The 23216-nt window shown below is 49.7% G+C and overlaps 1 protein-coding gene and 1 non-coding gene across 5 annotated transcripts in view; one reads left to right on the top strand and one right to left on the bottom strand.

Moving 5' to 3' along the window:
• Positions 1 to 22448, bottom strand: part of BCORL1 (BCL6 corepressor like 1) — a 64065-nt gene extending 41617 nt beyond the window's left edge. The window contains exons 1-2 of one of the 4 annotated variants that reach the window (XM_030304695.1): positions 22380 to 22448; positions 2655 to 2784 (exon numbers count right to left, since the gene is read on the bottom strand). In XM_030304695.1, the coding sequence (XP_030160555.1) occupies positions 2655 to 2740 (86 nt within the window). In that variant the 5' untranslated portion in view covers positions 2741 to 2784; positions 22380 to 22448. Of the gene's footprint in view, positions 1 to 2654; positions 2785 to 18153; positions 18352 to 20019; positions 20230 to 22379 lie in introns of those variants that run through there. The other 3 variants (XM_030304697.1, XM_030304694.1, XM_030304696.2) reach the window with 3 other exon arrangements.
• Positions 11781 to 11853, top strand: TRNAQ-CUG. The gene has a single exon. It is a non-coding gene; the product is annotated as a tRNA-Gln (tRNA).
• Positions 22449 to 23216: the final 768 nt, after the last annotated feature.

Here is a 23216-nt window from a genome sequence, read left to right as displayed (position 1 = left end):
GCACAAAGAGAAGTGGGTCAACCAGGCAAGGTTAGGAGAGTACAGGCAGCAGGGAGGAGGGGGCAGGGGTCAAAGCAGGCTTCAATCAGGACTGAAAATCAATCCCACCATTTCTTCCCAACAGAGATGTCCCTGGGCGATTGTGCTTAAGGCTCTGTTGAACTTAAACCAGAAATGGCCATAACCTTTCAGGGCTGTTTTCCTAACTATTAAGGGCTAGCACCACTGTCCAACCAGATCTTTTTCAGTTCCCACTGGGCCCTGACCACACCATACACATCAGGCCCCTTAGATTCTATCCCCTGCAGACTTTCCCTGCCTGAGTCCCAGCACACCCCAAGACCACCTGCATTCCAGCCAGGGTCTTCCTGAAACACACCATGTGGGAAATATCAACCCTCACCTCAAACTCCTACTCATCCCTCAAGCCCCTGCCCAGATGTCACTGCCTCTGGGAAGCCCTCCCTTATTCCCCCAGGAAGTCTGCCATTCTTGCATCTAGACTCCCACAGGACCTGTACATGCCTCTCTATAGCACTCACCATCAGTGTCCCATGACTGTTGGTTTGCTCTTGCTGGATTTAATAAATGTTTGTTGAATGAAGGAATGAATGGATACAAGACAGAAAGCAAGCGACCAAGAAAACAGAGAGTCAGCCAGAGGTTTGACTAGAGTCAGCCGTCTGGGGCTCCCAGAAGGGCTCTGCCCCTGTTCTCACAGTCCTCAACTGCATCTGATGAAGCTGGTCAGGTTTCTCAAACAATTTTAAGAGTTAGCCCCCACGTGCAGCTTTACACCCAAAATTTCTAAGTGCTACCATTTGTAAAGGGCTGAGGAAGATGATTTTTAAATAAGGTGGGATACCATTTTGGAAATCAGCTGTAGCATGGCCTAGACTGTAGAGGAAGGTGACAGTAAAGGGTAGATGAGATCAGAAGTGACAATGCTTAAAAGGTCATCTTAACCACTAGGCATATTTGGTAATGTGACATCCCAAGAAAGGTCCATAAAGAGGGAAAGTCAGGTTTGGGACTCACTTCCTGTTCCTTTCTCAGCAGGGATTTAGCATGGACAGTGAAGCAAGGTAACTTGTCCACTGATTTTTTAAAGGCTCTAGTCCAAATCTCTGCCTCCAAGGCTCAACTACTTATAACGAGTTGCCAGTGAATGCTTATACAAATCGATACCACCACCCTCCTTCCCCCAGTTCATCTCTTAGTAAGTATCTAAGGACATACTTCACACCCAAAGGAAAATATCTTTCTAATGCAGATCTGAGAGGGATTTTGTCTTATTTTCCTTAGTCCTGACTTATATTCTAAAATTAAATTACTTTTAAGTCCATCTCTAACTTGTTCCTCAGCATAGAGAACATTAAACTATTAGGCACTAATGGCTTTAAAAAAAAATAAAAAGGTCTATTCTCCTAACCTGAACCTAAGACAAGTATATAGTTCTGTTAAGAGCAGAAGAAAAAAGAAGATACACACAAAGACGTCCATTCCTTTACCCTTCAAAATTACCAACATTCCCCCACATGCACACACACCCATTGCACACACTCCCAAGATTTACCCAAGGAGACACCAGATTTGAATCCTAGGAAAAGCCATATTGTTCTTTATTCTAGGGGATTGATCTGATGCATTTGGATTTATTTATTTTTTTAATGTTTATTTATTTTTGAGACAGAGAGAGACAGAGCATGAACAAGGGAGGGTCAGAGAGAGAGGGAGACACAGAATCCGAAGCAGGCTCCAGGTTCTGAGCTGTCAGCACAGAGCCCGACGTGGGGCTCGAACTCACAGACTGTGAGATCATGACCTGAGCCGAAGTCGGTCGCTTAACCGACTGAGCCACCCAGGAGCCCCTGATGTATTTGGATTTAAACAGTTGATGGATTGAAACAACAGCTAAACACCAGCAAGCCTGGCTTTTCTAAAAATGAGAGAGGCACTGCAACTATCACACGTCTCTGTCTTTGTCCCAGGGTCACGAAAGTCAAATATAAAATCTGAAGGCCATTTTGAGTGTCCTTCCAATGGAGAGTGATCAGTAAAGGGCATAGTTTGGTCAACCAAACATTTTGGTGAACAGAAAATTTAAGACAAACACGTATCACCAATTCTCAATTTCATATGACAACTACATTAAGCCGTTTGATCTTCCTGAGATACTTCATAAGGATCTCACTGCGAATCATCATTAGCCTCATGAGGCAGGAAAGCGCTGATCACCAGAATACCCACTAACAGTTCCCAGTATACAGCTGAATAATAAAACTGTCTTTCTTCCAGGCTTAGATCAAGGACCAAAAATATCTTATGCGTATCCTTGAGCACCGAACATGGATGCAGCAAATAAAAATTGCAATCGTCTGAGCTTCCCCTCACTCCACAATCTGACAGTTCTTAATGAGTAGACAAATGTTAGTTGGACAAAGGTCATCTGCTGGCCTCCTCACCTTCATCTGAACAGGAACGTCATGGCAAGGCAGGCCACTGACACAGTCCCAGCCCCATCCCATCTCAGGAAAATTAGCAACCAAAGCCTCTTCCCCAGGGTCCCTCCCAGGGAGTGCTGCAGCTGTCCCTCTGGTGAGTAGGTACCGCTCACTGGAAGCCAGCAACAGCTACCTTCCCAGCCTCCTCACCTCTCCTCGTTGATGCCACACATGCGAATCCGGTCAGAACTGGTCCAGTTGTGCACGCCGCTGTAGAGTGGTGCTGTCGAGATCATGACAGCCACTCACCACCAGATAGGACCTGCTGTGGCCGCTCCCCCTGGGAAAAAAGAACTCCGAAAAATCAAAACTCGTAACAGGGACAGCTGCTTTAACCACCTTTAACAATGAAACATTTAAATAAAGGCCATTATGGTACAAAAACATTAAAGCAGTCTTTCCCACAAGGCAGCCTGCTAAGGAAAATTAAGGTCCAAATGGGGATGAGGGTGCACCAGCTTTCCAGGAATCCATAGGCTTCAGGATGGAGACGAGGATGCTGTTAATCACCTAGAGTGATTTTTAAATTATCTTAAAGACAGATATGCCTGAGTGTTCAAGGAAATTCAATCTATTCCAGACAAACGAGATGACAGTATATTTTTTCACACACATTTAGCCCAACCAACTGCAATTAGAGGGTTGTTCCCATATATGAACAATGCGTTGAAAGACTACTGGGGATCTTTTTCTCAAACCTCTCTAAATCCACGGGTACTGAAGTATTTGAGTGATGTACCAATTTAAGTTCTCCAGAGGAAGCACACGCTTTCTTTATAAGCCCTTCAAAAATACTCTATTCTGATTTCGACTTGGGAGTTATACAGATATAACACGTATATCTAAGCTGGTTTAAAGTTCCCTAAAAATCAGATGCAATACCCCTTGTACTCTGGCCACAAACAAGTAAACAAACAAAAAACAACGGTCCATGAAAAAGCCACACATTTCTGTCCTTGTCCCTTTCTATAGGTCTTGTCATCCCCATGACCTACCACCCCCTTCAGCAGCTAACGTCCAGCTGTCGCTGTTGACAACCACTGCACAGCCAATTCACCCTTCTAGAGAAAATGAGGCATCAAGAAAAAGAGGTTTATGTTTACCCAATGAGCTTGTCTTAAGACCCTTAAACTCTTGAATTAACTTATTAGCTAAAGTCTTCTTCATCAAAGCTCAACTGAGCAGAACCCTCCAGTGATCAGAATTTTCTGTTCTCCACTTTGCCAAGAAGTAAATCACTAAAATACAGTCACATCAGGGATTTGTTTCATTAATTCTTTATATAATTTTCAGAGACTGTCCACATTCAACACAATAGCACTTATCCATTCAACAAATATTTATTGAGCTCCTACTGTATGCCAGCACTGTCCTCGGTACTGGGGATTCAACAATTACCTAACAACACCAAAATCACTGCCTTCATGAAATGTGTATTCTAGTGGGATTAAATGGACAATACACATGTGAAATGATTCCTGTTATAGTATAAGGTGGTATATAACACAAGCTAAGGGCCATGGTGACAGAGGTGGGGCGGGGGGGGGGGGGGCGCAGAATGGGCTACACTCTGTAAGTGGGTAATCAGCATATGTCTTGCTGAGGAGACATTTAAACATCCTGAAGGAAGCAAAGGGGTGAGCCATGTGGATATCTGGGGGAAGAGCATTCCAGGCAGAGGGAACAATCTATGCAGAGGTCCTAGGGCCGAAGGCTACATGATAAGATCAAGAAAGAGCCAGGAGGCCAGGTGGCTGGTACAGCAGAGTCTCCAAGCAAGGGAGACAGGCAGTACAAGGACAGCAGAGCCACAGCCTCCCATTCTCATCCTGGTCCTCACCCTCCCCATGTCTGTGGCGCAGGATACTTCTGCCCTTGCTTTCTTTGTACTTGCCCCACTCTTGGCTTTCCTGACCCAGTGCCTGATGGCTTCTCCAGGCTCTTCTCTCTCTCTACCCACCCCAGAAACCCAGCCCTCATCTTGCCTGGTCTCTTCTCACCCCTGGGAGCCCCCATCTCTTCCCCTTCCTTCCCTCTCTCTCTCCCTACCCCCTTCTCTCTCTCTCTTCTCCATTCCCTCTCAATTTCTCTTTCCTATTCCCCTCTATTACTCATCCTCACCTCCCTCTTCCCCCTGTTATTCTCCCATCTGTCTCTCTCTTTACCTCTTCCCTGCTTCTCTTTCCCCTTTCCAATCTCTCTTGGCACAATCTGCACTCCTCCACCTTCCTCCTTTCTCCCCTCATCCTCATTTCTCCCTTGGGATCCCCTCTCTTCTCCCTCTCCTCCTCCTTCCCTTCCTCCCTCCCCCTGCATCCCCCTCCCTTCTACTCTTTGTCCTCACCTCAGCTTTCAGTCCCCCCCCCCATCTGTCTCCCTCTATCTCTCTTATGTCTCTTTCTGTCTCTCTAGCTCAGTCTGGCTCTCCTTGGTTCTCCCCCACTCCACCTGTGCGTGTGTGTGTGTGTGTGTGTGTGTGTGTGTGTACCCTGCTCCTTCTCCTCTCTAGCTCCTGAGCTCCCCCAGTTGCAATTCTCCCCTTCCTGCACCAAAGACTCCCAAATCTGTATCTCTATCCCTGACCTCTCTCCTTAGACCCAGGCCAGAATTTCCAACTGCCAGCAACTTGCTGTTAATTGGATGTCCACCGAGCCCCTCAAACTCAATGTGTCTCAAACCGAACTCATTATCTGTTCCCATAAACCTGCTCCCCACCCCCCACGCCCAGCGTGTTTCCTATCTTAGTTAATGGCACCACTATCCCCCAGCCTGGAAATTTCAGCAGTGTCGTCTTCAACTCCTCTCCCCCCCCACCCCCGGCTGCCCACAGCCAATCAGGAATCAAGCCTTAATAATGCCATCTCCATCCTCTCCTGCCCCTCTTGCCACCACCCTGATGCAGGCCCTCTATCATCTCTCACCCAGAATATTACAATAGCCCCTTAACTGGTCCCTCTGCCTCCAATTTCTTGATTCTACAATCAATTCATCTTCTGAAGCACCAGTTCGATCATGTTGCCCCCGCCCTCCTCAAAAGCTTTCAATAGCTTTCCTGTCTTCAGAATCAAGCCCAAATTTCTTAGCACAGCATTCCGGGCCCTCCAAGACCTGGCCTCAAACCTCCTCTGGTCTCCTCTTTGGCCACATCCTGCTGTTTCCCTGCTGCCTCGCTGTCCCAGCTCCTGACCCTTCCCTGAACAGACCATCCAGTTTCAGGACTTTGCTGCTTCCTCACCCTGCAATGGCCTCTCCTGTGCCCCTCCTCCTCTCTGTGTCACCCCTCAAAGCCTGGCTTAAATGTCATCATGTCATCTCCCAAGCCCCAGCCCCTGGTCAGTTAACCCTTCCCTCTCTGGTTCTCCTCAAACGTTGTATTCCTACCTCTCCCACAGCACTGATTCTTACTCTTCTCTGCAGTGTGGTTATTTGGGGGTATGGCATGTCTGTCTCCCCCACCAATCAAGCTACTTAAGGTAAGAAATATCCTCTTTTCTGTCTCTGGTTCCTCTGCAATGTCTTACATATAGTAAGTACTTCAGTAAATGAGTGTTATATGGAAGTGAATCCTGGAGGAGAATTGAGGTGATGACCTTGAGAAATTTCAAGGAAAATCAACCCCCCCCCCAAAAGTGTCCCTTGTGCTTAGTTACTATAGGAAAGAAGGCTGGACTTCAGTGAAAACACTATGCGTTACCTATAGCACGTCGTTTGCAGCAGCATGATTCCAGCATAGTCCATTGTCTTTGAGTTGTTTTGCCCCTCTGTAAATTGCAGGTAACTGATGGATATGCAAACTCTGTATTGTCCCATAGAGTTTGGAGTGACTTCCCTCCCCATTGTGGAAAAACCAGTTTTGCCTCCATTTGCAATTCAATTCCTTTACTCCATATAAATTTGTGCTTTTGGACTTTTTCTCTGAACCAGCTAGAACATCTGTCTGGTTCCCTGGCTGATTAATGAGTAAAATAAAATCTTTAACACATGTTCATTTTTACATCTATATAAGACTCATGATTTTACCTTTTTCTAAAAACTATCCTTAACATTCCTAAGACAGCTATGTGGGTTAACGCATGATTTTAGAAAGATTTCAACAAGGGGTAAGACAAATGGATGGACTGTCTGCTTCATATCAGTTCACCAGGATCCCATGCCATCCCTGAACATCCTGGTCAATCAAGTTGTGACTTTTTCTTAGACTAACTTGGAATATCCCAGTTTAAGAAACAACAGCTCAGCCCGTTGACTGACACACCAGGTACTTTTTAAAAATCTTTTCTCCCTATGAAGCATTAGAATAAATCAGGCAATGAAAGGGGTTACACTTGCCACAAGATGAATTTTAACACAAAGTTTGAGTTTAGTGCCTATCTGAATATCTGTAGGCAGCAGATATAAGTCAAGTCACCACTGCTTTTTCACTCTTGGGTTTATTTTTGTTCTATTTAGAGGGGATTAGTAGTTTGTAGTGCCTGGGACAGAAATCAGAGGGGAGAATGAGGCCTGGCATTTGAAAACACAACACATAAAATATCATCACCTAGATAAAGGAGTTTTTAGACCCCTCAAAGCAAAAATAACAACAACAAGAAAACCAAGAAAAAACCAAAATAATTACCAGATAATATCACACATTTTAGGACTACCTAAAGGCACCCCTATTTTCATGAGATCCAGAAGATAGAATATTTGCTTAACAGTTGGCTTCCCACTCTTCTGTTATGAATTCCTCAGCCCCTCTTCCTATGTAAGGCCTACCGCTGCTATTAACTGTAGCCTTTGCGGAGGAGGGGAGGGGAGAGGCAGAAAGCAAGGGCAAGAGGGCAGTGAGCTAAGTGGTCTACACGAGAAGGCAAAATTGGTCCTCCGGAGCCAGAGAGTAAGCAAAGGGAACTTCCAAAGAGGCACTGATGGCGTCAATGTCCACAGGACCGGAGGAGTCCAGATGGCCAACGTACACCAATGTTTCCCAAGTCGGAATCACCAAAGAGCTTGTTCAAAATACAGATTCATTAGTCTCAGCCCTGGAGATTCTGATCTGGTAGGCCCAGGGTGTCGTTTCATCATTACCATGTCCAATCAAATTAGTAACCACTCCACCGTACACTGCTTTTCAAGAGAGGTGAGCAAAACAGAAAAACCTTACACACACCACCCTTGGTAGGTTCCGCTGGCATACACACTTGTGTACCGACTTGCTTTTGCTTACAAAGCCTGCATTCGTGTGTGGTGTGCATTCTCAATCTGTGTGTCTTGCTCTCTGTGATGGGAACCATCACATCAAAGGCTAAAGGCAAAGTTCCTAAAAGGAACTTGGAAGAAACCTGGTAATCCCGATGTGACCCGGGAAGCACAGGCACAAGGATATGAAATACCTCAAAGGATTTTCCCAGATACCGCAACCATGTAATTGTTAAGAAATGAACAGCTGCATGGCCCCAGAATCAAATGCCGGTCACTGCCTGCAAGGCAGTGGGACCACAGTGAGCAATCCCTACTTTGGGGGGGGTAAACTCAAAAGACACATCCAATTCAGAGTGAGAACAAAGAAGAGCACATGCTCTGCCAACCCAAAGTGATAGTGGGGCTGAAAAAATAAATAAATACAATGTTTTGATTAAGCAGGCATACCGATGCACACTTAAGGAGGGCTGACCAAGATCCAAGGGCATGAATCCAGCAAGTGGACAGCAGAGAAGAGGCAGTCAGACATAATCACTACATTACAAAACAGGGGAAACCAAAGAGAAAATGGACTAATAGAACAATAACTTTAAAATGGTGAAAATAGCAGCTAAGCTGAGGGCAAGCAGGTAGTAGAAGACAAACCATAATGAGGCAGAGTGCTTTCCCCCCACCAAAAATTCAAAAGAAAAAAATAACCGCCAGAAGACAAGGGCAGGTGTGAAAGGCATAACAGAGAGGCCCACAGAATAAAACAACCAAAAGAAAAAATGAAATAGGGGAACCTGAAATATTTCACCATCATGGGCCAAACTGAAACACTGTGGGGAAGCACTTAACACAGACATTTTAAAAAGTTTAGAGAGAATATGTTATCAAAAGGGGAAGAACATCAAATTATAATCCAAGTCAGGGTTAGGGGGAGCTGGTAACGGGGGATAGGCAGCACTAAAATCTCAAAGAAGATTTTACAGATTGGGTAGACATTTTCTGTTCTGTTTTGAAATGAAGATGCCAAAACAAGCAGATTTCACAACAACTACAAGCAAAAGTATGGTCATTGTGCATATGAGGAAGAGAAGGACACGAAAGGAGGTAATACAGCATCTGTCTGACAAAATGTCTTTTACCTTGGTAAAACATTAACCTTGAAAATGGCCAGACAGGGTGTTTGTCCAGTGAACAAGTTCCTCAGAATCATGTAGCTTCCTTTGTGGCCAAAGACCCCTTATGTGCAGAACAACATACAGGATACAACCAGGCCCTTTACACATAGCATGAAACCTTTCCCATTTGTTCATGGTTGGACTCTTACTATCTAGCCAATAAATTAGAAGTTCAAGATTAAGAAGGTCTCACTTAAACTAAATCTGGTAGTACTCTCCCAGGCTTCTTTTGGTTCACATTGTCTGGTGACCTGGAAGCAATTATGATTTTAAGAAATGAAAGAGCCGGAAAATATTCTTCTTGAAGCCTGGCCCTGAATCTGTCCTCAAGAGGATAGGCGTGGCCAGTAGACAGTTTAAGAAGGAGGGTTGGGCCAGTGATGACTAATGTGTAAAGAAAACCAACTTTGGGACCTATTCCTCCAACAGAAATGTAGAGTTCTGGGTAAAGCTCCCATAAGTCAGAGATATTCACATTCAAACTTCATGGAATCAAAGGAGAGGCCAGCCCATTACCCCACTTTGGGAAAAGCAGCACCTAAAACAACCCCAAGGATTTCCAAGAGACATCCAATGGGCCAAGGGGAAGAGGCCAGGACTCCCACCTAACCACTGAAATGCCTTCAGAAAGAGGTCAAAAGGTCTCAAAATCAGTGTGTGTTTTTTTTTAATGTTTATTTATTTTTGAGAGAGCTAGAGAGCATGTGAGCAGGGGAGGAGGCAGAGAAACAGAGAGACAGAAGATCCAAAGCAGGCTCTGCACTGGATAAGCAGACAGCCTGATGCGGGGCTTGAACTCACAGACCATGAGATCATGACCTAAGCCAAAGTCAGACACTTAACCGACTAAGCCACCCAGGCACCCCACAAAATCAGTTTTCAGTAGGAAAGTGTACACATACTCAACAAAGATAACTTTACCTGGCTTTTAGATATGGAGCCCCTACCACAGATCTTACCTTCCTTGTTGCTCTCTGCCTTCTTCCACATGCCTTCCACTCAGTCCTCCCCTCCACTCAGCCCTCTGGGGAGACCACTGAGCTGCTGGAGGTTCAGCCCCTGTTGCCTCCAGGGACCTAACCTTAACCCTAGCCAGGGCCCTGGCCCTAAGGGGCCCCACCATGGAGGTCTAGAAAAAGAGAGATTTGGGGCCAGTGACCAGCGTGGAATATTTCAGCGTGGAAGCCAGAATTTTGCCATGACATTTCCAGGGCCAGGATGGAGCTGTAAAAGGGATCATGAGATCTTACCTAACCCTGGCCCACACAACCTTCTGGCTCCAGAATCCAAACCCTAGGCCTGAGCCGCACCTGACCATGCACCCTCAACTCCTATATCCCCATCTAATCATATATCCCAAACCTCACCCCCTAATGAGGAAGTTCTCCCAGTACAAATTGTCCTAATCTAAGGATTTCCCATATAAAGGTGTTCTAATATTCTCCACAGGCTTTCCCTCTAATATCCATATCCCCTCACCTTCTGTACCATTAACCAAATATCCCCTTCCCTGAAACTCAAGAGTCCCTTATACAAGCCCCAATCACTTTACTTTGCTTCCCTTCATGCAAACAGGCTCCTCTATCACTACATGCTACCACACACCCACACCCCCCCCCACACACACACGCAAAATCAACTGGAAATAATCTGCTGGGCAACTGAAAGGAGGAAGGGGCCCTTTGTACTGTTCATCCCAGCCTTCTGCCTGACTAATCCATTGTAGCACTCTCTAGTTACCCTGAGGGTTTTTTCTACCCAAATATTTCTACTGGTTGTACCCCAAGGGATAAGTCTTATAGGAGACATTGCATCGAGTTCTCAGATACATTAATTCCTGTATTTAGCGAGAAGACTAAGTAGTTGCCTGCACATGGCTATAGCATGGACACCTTCATAGACACCTTGGTACCTCCACATTTAAAACCCTGGCCTATAAACATTTATGAGACTGGATACAAAAGAATTTTAACTACCTGTTAAACACATGAGAGCTTACTCATTCAAATGAATGTAGTTACCTACAAAGCAATCATCTTGGTAGGCTAGACCTTTGGATGGAGTGACCAGGGCTTCCAATCTCCCTGGGGCTCTTCAGTGAATATTACCACCCAAACCCTTTCCAATCCAAACCATACCATTCTTTTTTTTTTTTTTTTAATTTTTTTTTCTTTTCCAACGTTTTATTTATTCTTGGGACAGAGAGAGACAGAGCCTGAACGGGGGAGGGGCAGAGAAAGAGGGAGACACAGAATCGGAAACAGGCTCCAGGCTCTGAGCCATCAGCCCAGAGCCTGACGCGGGGCTCGAACTCCCGGACCGCGAGATCGTGACCTGGCTGAAGTCGGACGCTTAACCGACTGCGCCACCCAGGCGCCCCCAAACCATACCATTCTTAATCTCCCCACTAGTGCTGGATCTACACTCAGTCAGAAACTTGATGTTTAAAAACTGCCAAAATCCATTCAGAGTCATCTATTCACACAGCAGCAACACCCTTGAAGAGTGATATAGTCTAGTATCTACAGCCTAAATTGGCGGGGGTGTATTTGGGAGAGCATTTTCAGCCCCTATTTGTTAGCCATCTCAGGTACCTCATTAGGTACACTTATTATGCCATCTGCAAAATAGAAATAAAGGAGTCCCTACTTTTTTTTTTCAACGTTTATTTATTTATTTTTGGGACAGAGAGAGACAGAGCATGAACGGGGGAGGGGCAGAGAGAGAGGGAGACACAGAATCGGAAACAGGCTCCAGGCTCTGAGCCATCAGCCCAGAGCCCGACGCGGGGCTCGAACTCACGGGCCGCGAGATCGTGACCGAACTCACGGGCCGCGAGATCGTGACCTGGCTGAAGTCGGACGCTTAACCGACTGCGCCACCCAGGCGCCCCAGGAGTCCCTACTTAAAACTGAGAACAGGAGGTGCCTGGCTGGCTCAGTTGGTAGAGCGTGCAACTCTGGATCTCAGGGTCATGAGTTCAAGCCCCATGTTGGGTGTAGAGCTTACTTAAAAAAAATAATAATGAAATAAAATTGAGAATAGCACAAAAGCACTTAACAGGACCAAAGGTAATCAATTCCAACAATGAAGGAGGCAAAAGCAAAAGTTTTAATCTCTCACATTTTCATACCACCAGTCCATTTAGCTTTTCTATCCACTACCATACTTTTTTCCTGTTATTCAAATAGTACTTGCATCTCCTGCTGCAGGAAAATACTTTTACTCCATTTAAGGAAAACACCTCATCATAGCTTTATACTAAACCTAGGATCTAGTCACAAGATTTTATACAACTTCTAAATGTCACCAATATCTAGAAAGCCTAAGCGATCATCATGAAATTAATCAGTCCTTTTCAAAATGCAGAGCCACCTCAAAATGGCATGGTAAGTAACTAGGGTCTTTTTTTTAAAAGCACTTATTTCCTCTAGATCAAAAATAAGAGTTGACTTTCCTCCGTCTTGGTCTTCAGCAGAACCATGTGAATATTTGGTGTGTCTTTCACACTCCAAAGTTGAATCATTGTAATCTGAGATCTGAATCCCTTTCATGATGCTTCTGTGTCTTCCATGCTATGGACTGTGAGAGTGGCCCTTGGGTGTCTCCATTTCGGTATACTGCATTCATGATATGGAATTTTTCATCTAAAGAGGTTTCCTCCTCACTAAACTTGTGCCTTTTTTTTTAAGTGTCTTGGACCTCTCACACAAATATTTGGAAAGGCCTTTACCACACTATTTTTTCTATTCTCTCATTCCAGACTAGGGGTTCAACTCATTTTACATAAATTACTCATTCAGGGGCCCCTGGGTGGCTCAGTCAGTTGAACGCCTGACTCTTGCGCTTCAGCTCAGATCATGATCTCACAGTTCGTGAGTTTGAGCCTGGCATTGGGCTACATAATGACAGTGCGGAGCCTGCTTAGGATTCTCTCTCTCTCCCTCTCTCTCTGCCCCTCCCTGCTCGTGCTCTCTCTCTTAAATAAACTTAAAAAAATAATAAAATAAATTAGTCGTTCAAAGGTATACATATAGAGTGTACACGTGTATATCTATATACACATATATATACATTACTCATTCAAAGGTACACATATAGAGTGTATATATGCTATTGGCTCCCCAAGGCTAGAAAGGATATTTTCTACTTCTTTTAACATCCACTCCCAATAGTGTCGAGCATGATACAAGGCATACAATATGTGCTCAGTAAATAAACTACTGGGAAAAACTAAAATCCTCTCTAGGTCATATGGAAACCAAGAATCCCGCATAAAAAGCACTGGGTCTGTGGATGCCTTTTACTTCCTTTGGTCTCTTACAAAGGAAGACTCTATCTACCCAGGCTCTATCTACCAGCCTTTCTCTTCTGTCTTTTCTTTACTTCCACAATAAAGACAATCAGAAATAAAATGGGGCCAGGGCAAAACAACAAAGTCAACTTCCAATTATTTGAGTGTAGTTTAGCCACAGCTAATTTTTAAACCCAGCCAACTTATGGACTGCCTACTGCTACTTACAGTATGTGTGTACTCAGGGAACAACTCCTTTTAATATCTGCTGAAGCAAACTATAAATAGGAAGGTAAATCTACTGGGGGGCGGGGGCAGGTAGAGATTAAGAATACATTTCCAAGCCAAAAAAGAAATTATTAATTTGTTAACTGATCTACTGTTTTAAATTGGCCAGCTATTACTCTCTCCTTATATTGGCATAGCTGACTGTTGGCATCAAAGTCCACTCTGGCTGCAGAAAGGATCTCTATTTTACAGCCCCCCCCCTTTTTTTTGGTGTTCAGAAGTTTGGTCTGGTGATACCTGAGGTATTCGAGACATGCTTTCTCCCATCCAATTGCTGATGAACATCCTTGTCATAGAGCCGTGCAAGAGCCAGGCTCTATCTACCAGCCTTTATAGAACTTCCAGATGTTAGAGACATCTGGAAAGCCCAACCAGTTGTAATTAAACACAGCAGCCCTTTTCAGAAAGCAATCGTTTTTTAAAATGTCACCCTAGTAAACTAGGTTTGGGTCGTGGCCCAAAATGTCCCCTGAAGTTTCAACTAGATATAGACTCTTCAGTTTCTGCCCTAAAATCCTGAGTGAGCAGTGTTACAGCACAGCTGTTGGAGAAACTGCCACCTTCCACCTCAAAGGTGGATGCAATAGTGCAGTGGTGAGCCAAGTTATTCCTTCCTACCACATTGTAAATGCTAAACATGTACTAATACAACAGGAATATGGAGAAAGAGCACAGAGAATCAAGATACGTGGGAGTGCTCAGGAGCTGTGGATAGTTTTTATTTTGCCACCATGTGGCACAGAGAAATATAAAAGGTCATAGGACTCCATTGAACAAGCAAAACTAGATCATAATGTAATAATGGATGCCATTTACTGGACTCCTGCTATGGAGCTGGTCTGCCATGTATATATCATCTTGTGCAATCCTCATAGCCCTGTGAGACTGGGATTATCATCTCCATTTTATAGATGAAAACACTGAGGCTCAAGAAAGTTCAGTAGTTTGCTTCTACCACACAGCCAGGAAGTAGAAGAGCAAGGACTCTAACTTAAGGCAGTATGTCTCCAAAGCCCTCCAGCTAATTCTGAGACACACCAAAGTTTGAGAACCACTGCAAGATACTAACCTACACAAGGTGCGACCAAGTTAAACTGAGTAAAGACCTGTCATCATGAGACACCTAATCATCTCATGGATCAGGTATAGAGTGCATTGACTCATCCTGGGGATCAGAGTCACGTACAGTGCACTTTTCCATAGAACTTGGAAAAATGAAAGTCTGCTTGTTTTTCTTGTCCCCAGACACCAACATTATAACAAAACTTGACTATACCCTTAAATGGCACTAACACTAAGATTTCTAGACATACCTTAGCAATGAGGTAACCAAATTTTGTTTCTTAGCTGACAGTCGGTAAAGAAGCCTGAAACACAAAGCTTTGCTGCCCCTCAGTACTCTCAATTCTTCACAGACGCTAAACTTAAGATCTTCTTAAAATCCAAATGAAGACGTATCCTGCCTCACATACTCTCCATGAGTAAATCTGAAAATTATCACATTTTACAAATAATAAATCATCACTCTTCAAATTCATCACAATTCACTGACCAGGGAAACTATGACCTTGACGTGCAGCCTGCAGCCACTTTACAAACAATTATCCATGTTTTAATGTTTTATGGGGAAAGGGTGGCTTCTGCTTAAAAAAGAAAAAGAGGGAAACAGAACAGCACATTTGAATTATGGGAATAGAAACAGAGTTAAATTTTACTCTTGACCAGATTTCAACTTCAGTTCACCAAAGAAAGTTTTCATCATAAAATACTGCTTTCAAGTTATGAACAGTGGAAAGGGTACAATTTAGAAAAAGAAAAGTTTCTACATTACTTTAAAGATAACCATTCCAAAACTGACATTAATAAAGCCTAGTTAGTATGTGAGACTACATAAAATACTGTACTAGCGTCCTAGTGGCCAAGAGGTAGATTACTTCTTATTACCCCCCTCTTTGGCCATCCTGATGCTAAACCCTCTGCCAAGCATAGACTCACACCTAACTGGAGCTCCGGCATTAAGAAATTTCCTTTCCTTTTGAAAACTCAAAGGTCTAGGGTCTTCCTTCCCCCCTTATGTAATTCTCAGTGGCTTCTCCCCTTTCCCGTCTGTTTTACCCCAACAATTTCCACTTTCCCCAGCCCTCTCTCTGTTAGTGTTCACTTTCCCACCCAACTTAACCATGAACTCCTCCTCTCTCAATCCCAGATGCTGGCTAACGCTGGAAAACAGCTCTCTACCCCACTGTGGCCATTCTATTCCATCTCAAATGGAGCTCTCAGCCTAGAATCAATGAACCAGTCCAGATGTCCAACCCATGATTAGTGCCTCTCCTCCATGCCCCCACCCCACCCTCCAATTCTGGCCCAAGGCTCTAAGGCCACTGTTCTTTATCCTGTTTCACTCTGGAATTTCCATAATTCACCTCCCTATATCTAGGATTCCTCCCACTTGCAGACTGGAAAAACTGGTGTATTCCCACTTTCTCCTTCTTTCAAGGCCATTCTACTTAGGTCTATGAATTCCTTCCCCCATTCAGTATCTTTATTTTAGCCTTAATTTTACAACTAATGCTTAGACTTGTAAGCCCTGGATCTCAGCTAACCTCTGCTTCCTGGGCCCTCCCAGGGCAATGGCTATCAAAGGCAATTTTTTACCTTCTCTGACACTAGTTCCAGATGACATCTGAGTAAACACCTTCCTCCTTTGCCTCGTTATTCCACCCTCTTTCACATCCTGCATTTTTTTACCCTATATACTATCTCTAAATTCTCTATTTCCCTATGGGTAAATATGTGTATTTTCTTCCTACATGCCAGTTTCTCTCCAACCCTATTTTTACTCAAGATGGTCCTATCTCTTGCACCAAACCTAGTGATTCTAGTATGGAAGTGTAAAGAGTCTTAAGGGTTCTTCAAACTTTACTTTGGAAAACATTAGCCTGGAGATTTCAAGGTTCCACTTTTTCCTTAGTTGACCCTGACCTGAAACCAGCAATGATAATTTTTTCCCCCCTCCACTGCCTAAACAACCCTCTTCCTGACTTTTGTTTTTGCCTTCCTTCTTTCTGGTATTCAAGTCTTTTTCTCCCATAATTCTGCTCCCCTAAAAGAAGCCCCTCTCTGAAACCCATAATCCAGACTCATCATGTGAGATTCTCTGCCACCTGTGCTAAACATTTTTTTCCTATGTAGTGAACTGCAGCAGGAATAAGGCAAACAGACCCCTGGAGGAAACCCTTTGCTTCCCAAAAAAGTCTAGGCCACTGAGAGTCGGATGTCCTACCAGCTCTCAGTAATCAAAACAGCCAGATCTCCAAGTGCCCTTGGTGCAGCCACCATTTCCTCTGGAACTCCCCTCCACCCTGCCCAATCCAGACTCCAACCACAGAACTTTCCAGGGACTTAGCTTTCCTCTGCCCTATCCCAATAATTTGCTGTCTTTTCCTTATGGTCTATTCTAAAGAAACAGTCCTCCTTAACCCCTTCCTCCATTAATGATTCTCAGAGCCAGAACATAAAGAATCCTACCCTTGCTGCATAGCTAGTAACAGGGCCAGCTGTCTCCAAGTCAATTTGAGTAAGGCTCTGTGTCCCATGGCCTGTGCCTCTTGTCCTCCCCATCTATCCCAAAGGCAGCCGCTCCAGTTGCCTTATCAAAAGATGAGCCTGCCTATCAACAGCACGTGGCTTAGTCAAAACAACCATGTCCCTCCTAAACTCTATCAACCTTCAGATTCTCTGAACTTGAGTCATCAAGCCCCCTGCTCCTCCTAGCTCCCCCAGTCCTTCCTACTAACTTTGATACTCCATCAAAATTTTACATGTTGCTCTCCCAACCTTTTGCTTCTATTTGAAGCTTCTGGGTGATTTGGGGGATTGAGTTATCCCATTTAATCCCCAGTGGAGTCCTCCAAATTTCTTTCCTGTGTACTGTCCTCTTCAGTACCACCTGGTGACATCACCATTCAATTTGAGTACCCCTAAATTCTGCTTCATCTCCCCCAAAACAAAGTTCCCCCTATCCTAACATTCAAGGACAGGTCAGGTAAACAGAGAATGAGATGACCTTTAAAGTCCCTTCCAACCTTGGGATTTTATTATCAACCTAATCCACTTCCGACACCAAATGCATCCCCTGTTCATCTCCCCAACATTGGGCAGTGTGACTTTGAGAAATAGCCTTCTAAGTTGAACGGACCATGCGGCCAACCAGGGTAACGCTAACCTACAACTGCACCCCCAGAAGTCTCACCAAAGATTTCTGCAATTACATTCCACTTCTACGCTATGAAAACGACCTCCAAACTGCCCTGAGTATTCAGCTGTCGCACGAAGTTGTCAGGCCCTCTTCCCACTCTTGCGTAAACAGCCCCTAAACCCTGGGCTAAGACGTGTCCTCGCCAAGTGACGCCTGTCCTTACTATCTACTCTAGAAGACACCAAGAATGAATAAGTATCACCACCACATCGACAGCTTCCTACAGCCAACACTGAAAATTTCAAAACAATAAAACAAAAACAGTGCTTCCACTGGGGGAGGGGGGAGGTGCAGGCGGAATAGAAGGGCACCTCCATGGCCTGGGCTGTTGGCCTCCCGGGTTTGCAGTGTGCTTCCCTCTTCCTTTCCCCTCTACCACATCTTTCCCTACAACAACCTCCCGCCCCTCCATAACACGAAATCCCCAGCCGAGGTGCGGTCGGCTCCTCCCAGACTTACCCCGGACGTCCCTCTGGCCCAGCCTTCCCCTCGGCGGGACCCCGGCGAGGAGGGCCCCCTCCACCGTCCAATTCACCTCCCTGTCCCTACCCGGGCCTCTGGGCGCCCCTGCAGGACTCTGTCCCGAAGCAGAACATCGAGGAGCCAAGCCCACGAGGCCCGTCGCGGGACCCACCCCCCCTTCCTTCTCCCAGCACCTCGTCCTCCATGCACCCGGCCCCCGGGGCTCTTCGTCGTCGTCGTCCGGGCTCGTACCGCCCCCCGTCGGGGGCTCCACCCCCCGCCTGCCCCCGCCCCCAGGACGGCCCCCTCCCCACCACGCACCGCCTGCGCCCTCTGCCCCTGCACGGGACTCCCTTTGGCCTCTGTTCCCCGCCCAGAAGCGGCGGCGGCGGCGGCAGCAACGGCTGCGGCGGCCCCAGCAGAAGCAGCAGCGGCGGCGGCAGCGGCGGCGGCGGCAGCAGCGCCGCCCCGGCCCCGCCCCGCCGCCCGCCGGAGCCCCACGCCCCGCCCGCCCGCCCCGCCGCCGGACTGCTCCCCCCGAAGCCCACCACTAAGCCCCCCCCACTCCCCAGCCGCGATCCGCTCGAATCCAGCTCCGCTGGGCCTGCTGTCTGTTCCTCACGCCCCTTAGGACTCGGGGTGGGGGAGCCCTGAGGTTCGCAGCCATCCCTCTCCCTCCTTCAAGGGCTGGGGGATTGCCCCTGATCCCGAAACCCGGCCCCGTAACCGGAGCCTCCCTCCTTCCACCCCTCGGCTTCGCTCTCAGACCCCTTGCCTCCAGGCCTGGCGCGAAGCGGGTGTAGAGCTTGCACGCCGGATCTCCCCATGGCTTGCCGGGGCTAGTATGAATTGCCCCCATCTCATCCACCTTCAATTTAAGCCCCCTCCCCGCCGCGCCCGGCCCGGCGGCCCCCGCCCCTAGAGCGAGGGCAGCGGAGCCAGGGCGCTCCGAAGTCATCCCCCGCCTTTTTTCCAGGGACTCGGATAATTGCCCCTGCCCCCATCACAGCACTCCCACTCCCGAACCCAGGCCCCGCCGCCACCTAGGGGGTACCCCTTACCCTATGGTTCCCGCACCCCAACACCGGGGAGAAAGCAGCCCTGAAGAGCAACCGTCGCACCTCCCCTCTGAGGTTGGAGGGTATTTTCTCCAGGTCTCTTCAAGACTTCATCACCGACAGCCACCCCCCCCCCCAAAACAAGCCCTTTCTCGCCCTGCCCTCCTGGCCAGTCTCCCTTGGAATCATTGGATCCTTGAATTGGAGGGGGGGCGGTTAGGGCCAGGTAGTTAACAAGACGGTAGCCTCCACCTCCCTTTCCGAGGAGTGGGGTAATTCCAATGGTCCCCCCCCAGGATCAACCCGACCCCCGTTTCCATGGAGACCCCCGCCCAGCCAGGAAGAAGACTCTCAGATCGTGGCGAACAAGTCTCACCTGGCTAAGGGAGAAGGGGGTGAGGAGGGGGTAGGGTAGGGCAGCGATGGGGTACGAAGGTGGGAAGTGGAGGGGAGCTGTCCCGAAGGGAGGGGCGAGGACAGAGCGAGCTCCAGGGAGCGCTACGTCCGGGGACACGAAGAGGACGGCGCCCCCGGGGGGCAAGCAGAGCGGCCGTGGGGCGATGAAGGGACAGGGTTGGGAAAACGCTTAGGATAGAAAGAAGCGGGTGGGGGGATACGAGAAAGCCGGGGAGTCAAAAGGGGTGGAGGGGTTGGGGGAGAGAAAAAAAAGACGCACCTGTTCCCGGGTCGGCTCCGCGGGGAGGCTCAGGCCGCCACCCGGGCTCCCTCTTACCCACTCTGAGCCGCCACCCGCCTAATACTGCCCCGATCTGGTGCCCCCCCTCCGCCCCTTATTGCCACCGACCTCCTTCTCCTCTCTCTCCGCGGCGGCGGCGGTCGGACTCTAGGAACTGAGAGGAAGAAGGGAGGGCTCGGCAAAGCGGAGGAGAGACAGAGCCACACACTGGCAGCAGCCGCGGCGAGCGAAAGAGTGAGGGGGAGAGCGGTGTGTGTGTGTGTCTGTGTGTGCGAGCGAAGCCTGGTGGAGTGGGTGCCGGTCGCAGGGCTCGACGGGAAGTGGAGTCCGGCGGGGTTCGCGGGCGGCGCCAGCCGCCGCTCCACCGGACTACAACTCCCAGAATGCCACCCGCCGGGGGGGGGGGAGGAATGGGGAGGTGGAGGCGAAGGGAGGGAGCGAGCAAGAGAGGGAGGGACGAAAGCAGGGAGCAAGCGGCGGCGAAGGGGGCAGAGCCAAGCAGCCCCGGTGACACTGGGAGGGGAGGGGAGGAGGAGGGGATCGCTCCGAGGACCAAGCGGATTCCGGAGAGGGAGGCAGCAGCAGTGGCTGCAGCAAGCCGGGCAAAAAGCTAGACTCCCAGGAGAGGCGGAGGCGCTCAATCCTAGGGGCTGCAGGAGCCCCACGCCCCCCCCCCGCCCTCAACGCCCCTCAAATGGGAAGGTTGAGGAAGGGAAAAGATCAGGGCGCCAAAGCCAGGGGTTTCTGTCTCTTTCCCCCAACGCTCTCCACCATATGCCCCGACCTGACTTTCTCAGGCCACTGGTGCCCGATCCAGTGTGCAAATCCAGAGACCCCAGACCTCCCCTGCTGGGCATCACAGAACGGATACATTCAGTCCCCTTCTCCCAGGGGCCTGAGGGAGGCTCCCCTTGCTAGCAGGGCGTGACTCCCCCCTTCTTCCCGCCCCCCCCGTCGTCGCCACCCCCCCATCTCCCTCCCCAGAGCCCCTCCCCTGAAGCCCGAGCTCGCTTCTCCCTACCTTACTAGAAATGGAGTCCCTCCGGGGGCGACTACCCAGCCCCCTCCCTTATACTGGGTCCCTGCCCACCAGTATCTCCTTAGCGTTGCCCCCTTCACCGAAGTAATAGTGGGGGCGACCCGAGTTGGACTGGTGGCTACTTTCCCTCAGAGACTAGCCGTCCTTGGCCACGCCGACCCTGTGTAGAGATAGAGAAGCACGTTAATACCGCCCCCCAAAGTTCGGATCCCCGTGGAAATGGCTTACAAGGAAAGAGGGGTTGGGAGTGGAAGTGAGCTGGGGGTGAATCTCAATCCTCAAACCTCGTCCTAGGCGTGGAAATCCAGGGATTCCTCCCTTTCCTTAAAAGCCATCAAATCGCTTGGGGTGGAAGAATGGAGTTAGATTATCTAAACCCCAATGTCCACATGACCCGAAGCAACGCTACATGTAAGAATAAGATACGAACTAGGCTTCTGCCGTGGGAGGGAGAGTATACCGCCGCCCCCCTCACCGTCCTCCAGCCCCCAAACACATACCCCTAGGAGAGTCAGATGGCCTAGGAAGGGGGGGAGGCGGTGGGAGTGCTGGAGAGTGAAAGGGTTGTGGCGGGGAGGGTCCGCGGCCCCCTGAGAGCAAAATCCAGATGCTAAGAGGTGGGTGGGGGGTGCGGCATAATTGCAGAAGGTGCCTTTCCTAGCTTTTCCCGGAATCGCCGCCGAACACCGTCTAACACTCGCAGTTGCTTACCAGTCCGTCCCCTAGCCCCATTTGTGCGCGTGAGGCGGCCGGAGCCCGGGAAGCCGGGGCACAAACTCCGCGGAAGCTGGCCTTCGCCGCCGCCGCGCTGCCGCGGCCTCCCTCCCTCCGCTGGCGGCCCCGCGGATCTACCTTCGCCCCCGGCCGAGGCCAGACCCCGCTCGCAACTCCACGCCCCTACTCCACCCCCGGTTCCCCCCCTCACCCTCTCCCCGCGGGTCCGGCCCAGCCCCTAGCGCCGCCCCGCCCTACCGCTCGGTCCCGAGCCCAGCAAGTGCCCCGAACTCGCCCCCCGCCCCCACGCCCAGGCCAGTCCGGCGGGGCCTGGTTTCCCCCTCCTGCCGCGCCCCGCCCCCGAATCCACGTCCTACTTCGCCACCCAACTCGGCCCGGTCCGGGTTCGGCCCGCGCCCAGGCCACCAGAGTCTCCGGTTCGGTCCGGTGTACAGCCACCCACCCCGCCCTTGCCTGGGTGCCGGCCTGGCCCGCTGCCTGTGCCCGCCGAGCCGGCCCAGGCGCGAGGTCCGGGTCTGGGTCCCGGTGCCGGCCTCGGTCCCAGCGGTGTTGCCGCGTCTCGCCACGAGGGCTCAGTCCACGCAAGATCCGAACCCGCGCGGGGTGGGGGCCGCGGAAAGCAAGTTTCTTTATCTTCCCTCCGCCCCCGCCGCAGGGCCGCGCCATCCCCCACCCCCCGCGGCGCCCCCTTCACCTGGGCAGAGCCCCTCGGCCGCTGTCGCAACTTTGCTCTTCTCCACGCCGCCGGGGAAGCGGGCGAAGCTAGAGGAGGAGGGAGGTGGCGGGGGGGGGGGGGGGGGGGGTGCTGGGATCAGGCCGCTGGGCTCCGGGAGGACACGTGGGGGAGGAGGGGAAGGAGGAGGAGGAAGGGGGGGCGGGCCTGCAGTTCTCGGGGCTCCCCCTGCCAGCCCCGGGGAAGCCGGAACCTCTCCCGGCAGCCGCAGACCCCGCACTGGCCACGGGGGAAGAACGGAGCCACCTTCCCCGGCCAGCCCCCGGCTCCAGGAAGGGGGGGCGAGCAACGCCGCTCGGGGTCGGAGAGTGAGCGTTTTCACTCGTGCTTTATGTATGACTCTCTCTCTCCGTTTAGCCTCCGTGTTGGGAGGGGGGGGCGTGGGGTCTTACATGCGGTGGGGGGGACGCCCTCGCCAAACGCCCCGCCCCTTTCCCGGCCCCCCACTTCCCTAACCCAGGCGACCTCGGTGCAAGGCTCTGACGCTCGGGCACCGAGGCCGCCCGCGGGCGCAGCCCCAGCCCCAGCCCTAGCCCGGGCGCCCAAATGGGACAGGTGCTGGGAAGGGAAAATGCCGGGGCTCGCAGCCTCGCCTCGCGTCTCCTGGGCGGCCCACCCTTCGTGGCAACCGCCCGTGCCGCACATCCCCGAGACCACCCTCAAAAGGCAGCCCCTAGCCCGGGAGTGGAGGCATCCTGGGGCGGGGGTGGGGGGGTAGAAGGAGCGAGAGGCCCTAGGGAGGAAGGAGGAGGGGGACGAAAGATCTGTAAAGAGGGAAGCCTGCACAACTTGGGGCTG

This window comes from Lynx canadensis, chromosome X (genome assembly GCF_007474595.2).
Source record: "Lynx canadensis isolate LIC74 chromosome X, mLynCan4.pri.v2, whole genome shotgun sequence".
NCBI lineage: Eukaryota > Metazoa > Chordata > Mammalia > Carnivora > Felidae > Lynx > Lynx canadensis.
Note: the sequence above shows the minus strand (reverse complement) of the source record. Positions and strands in the feature narration are given on the sequence as shown.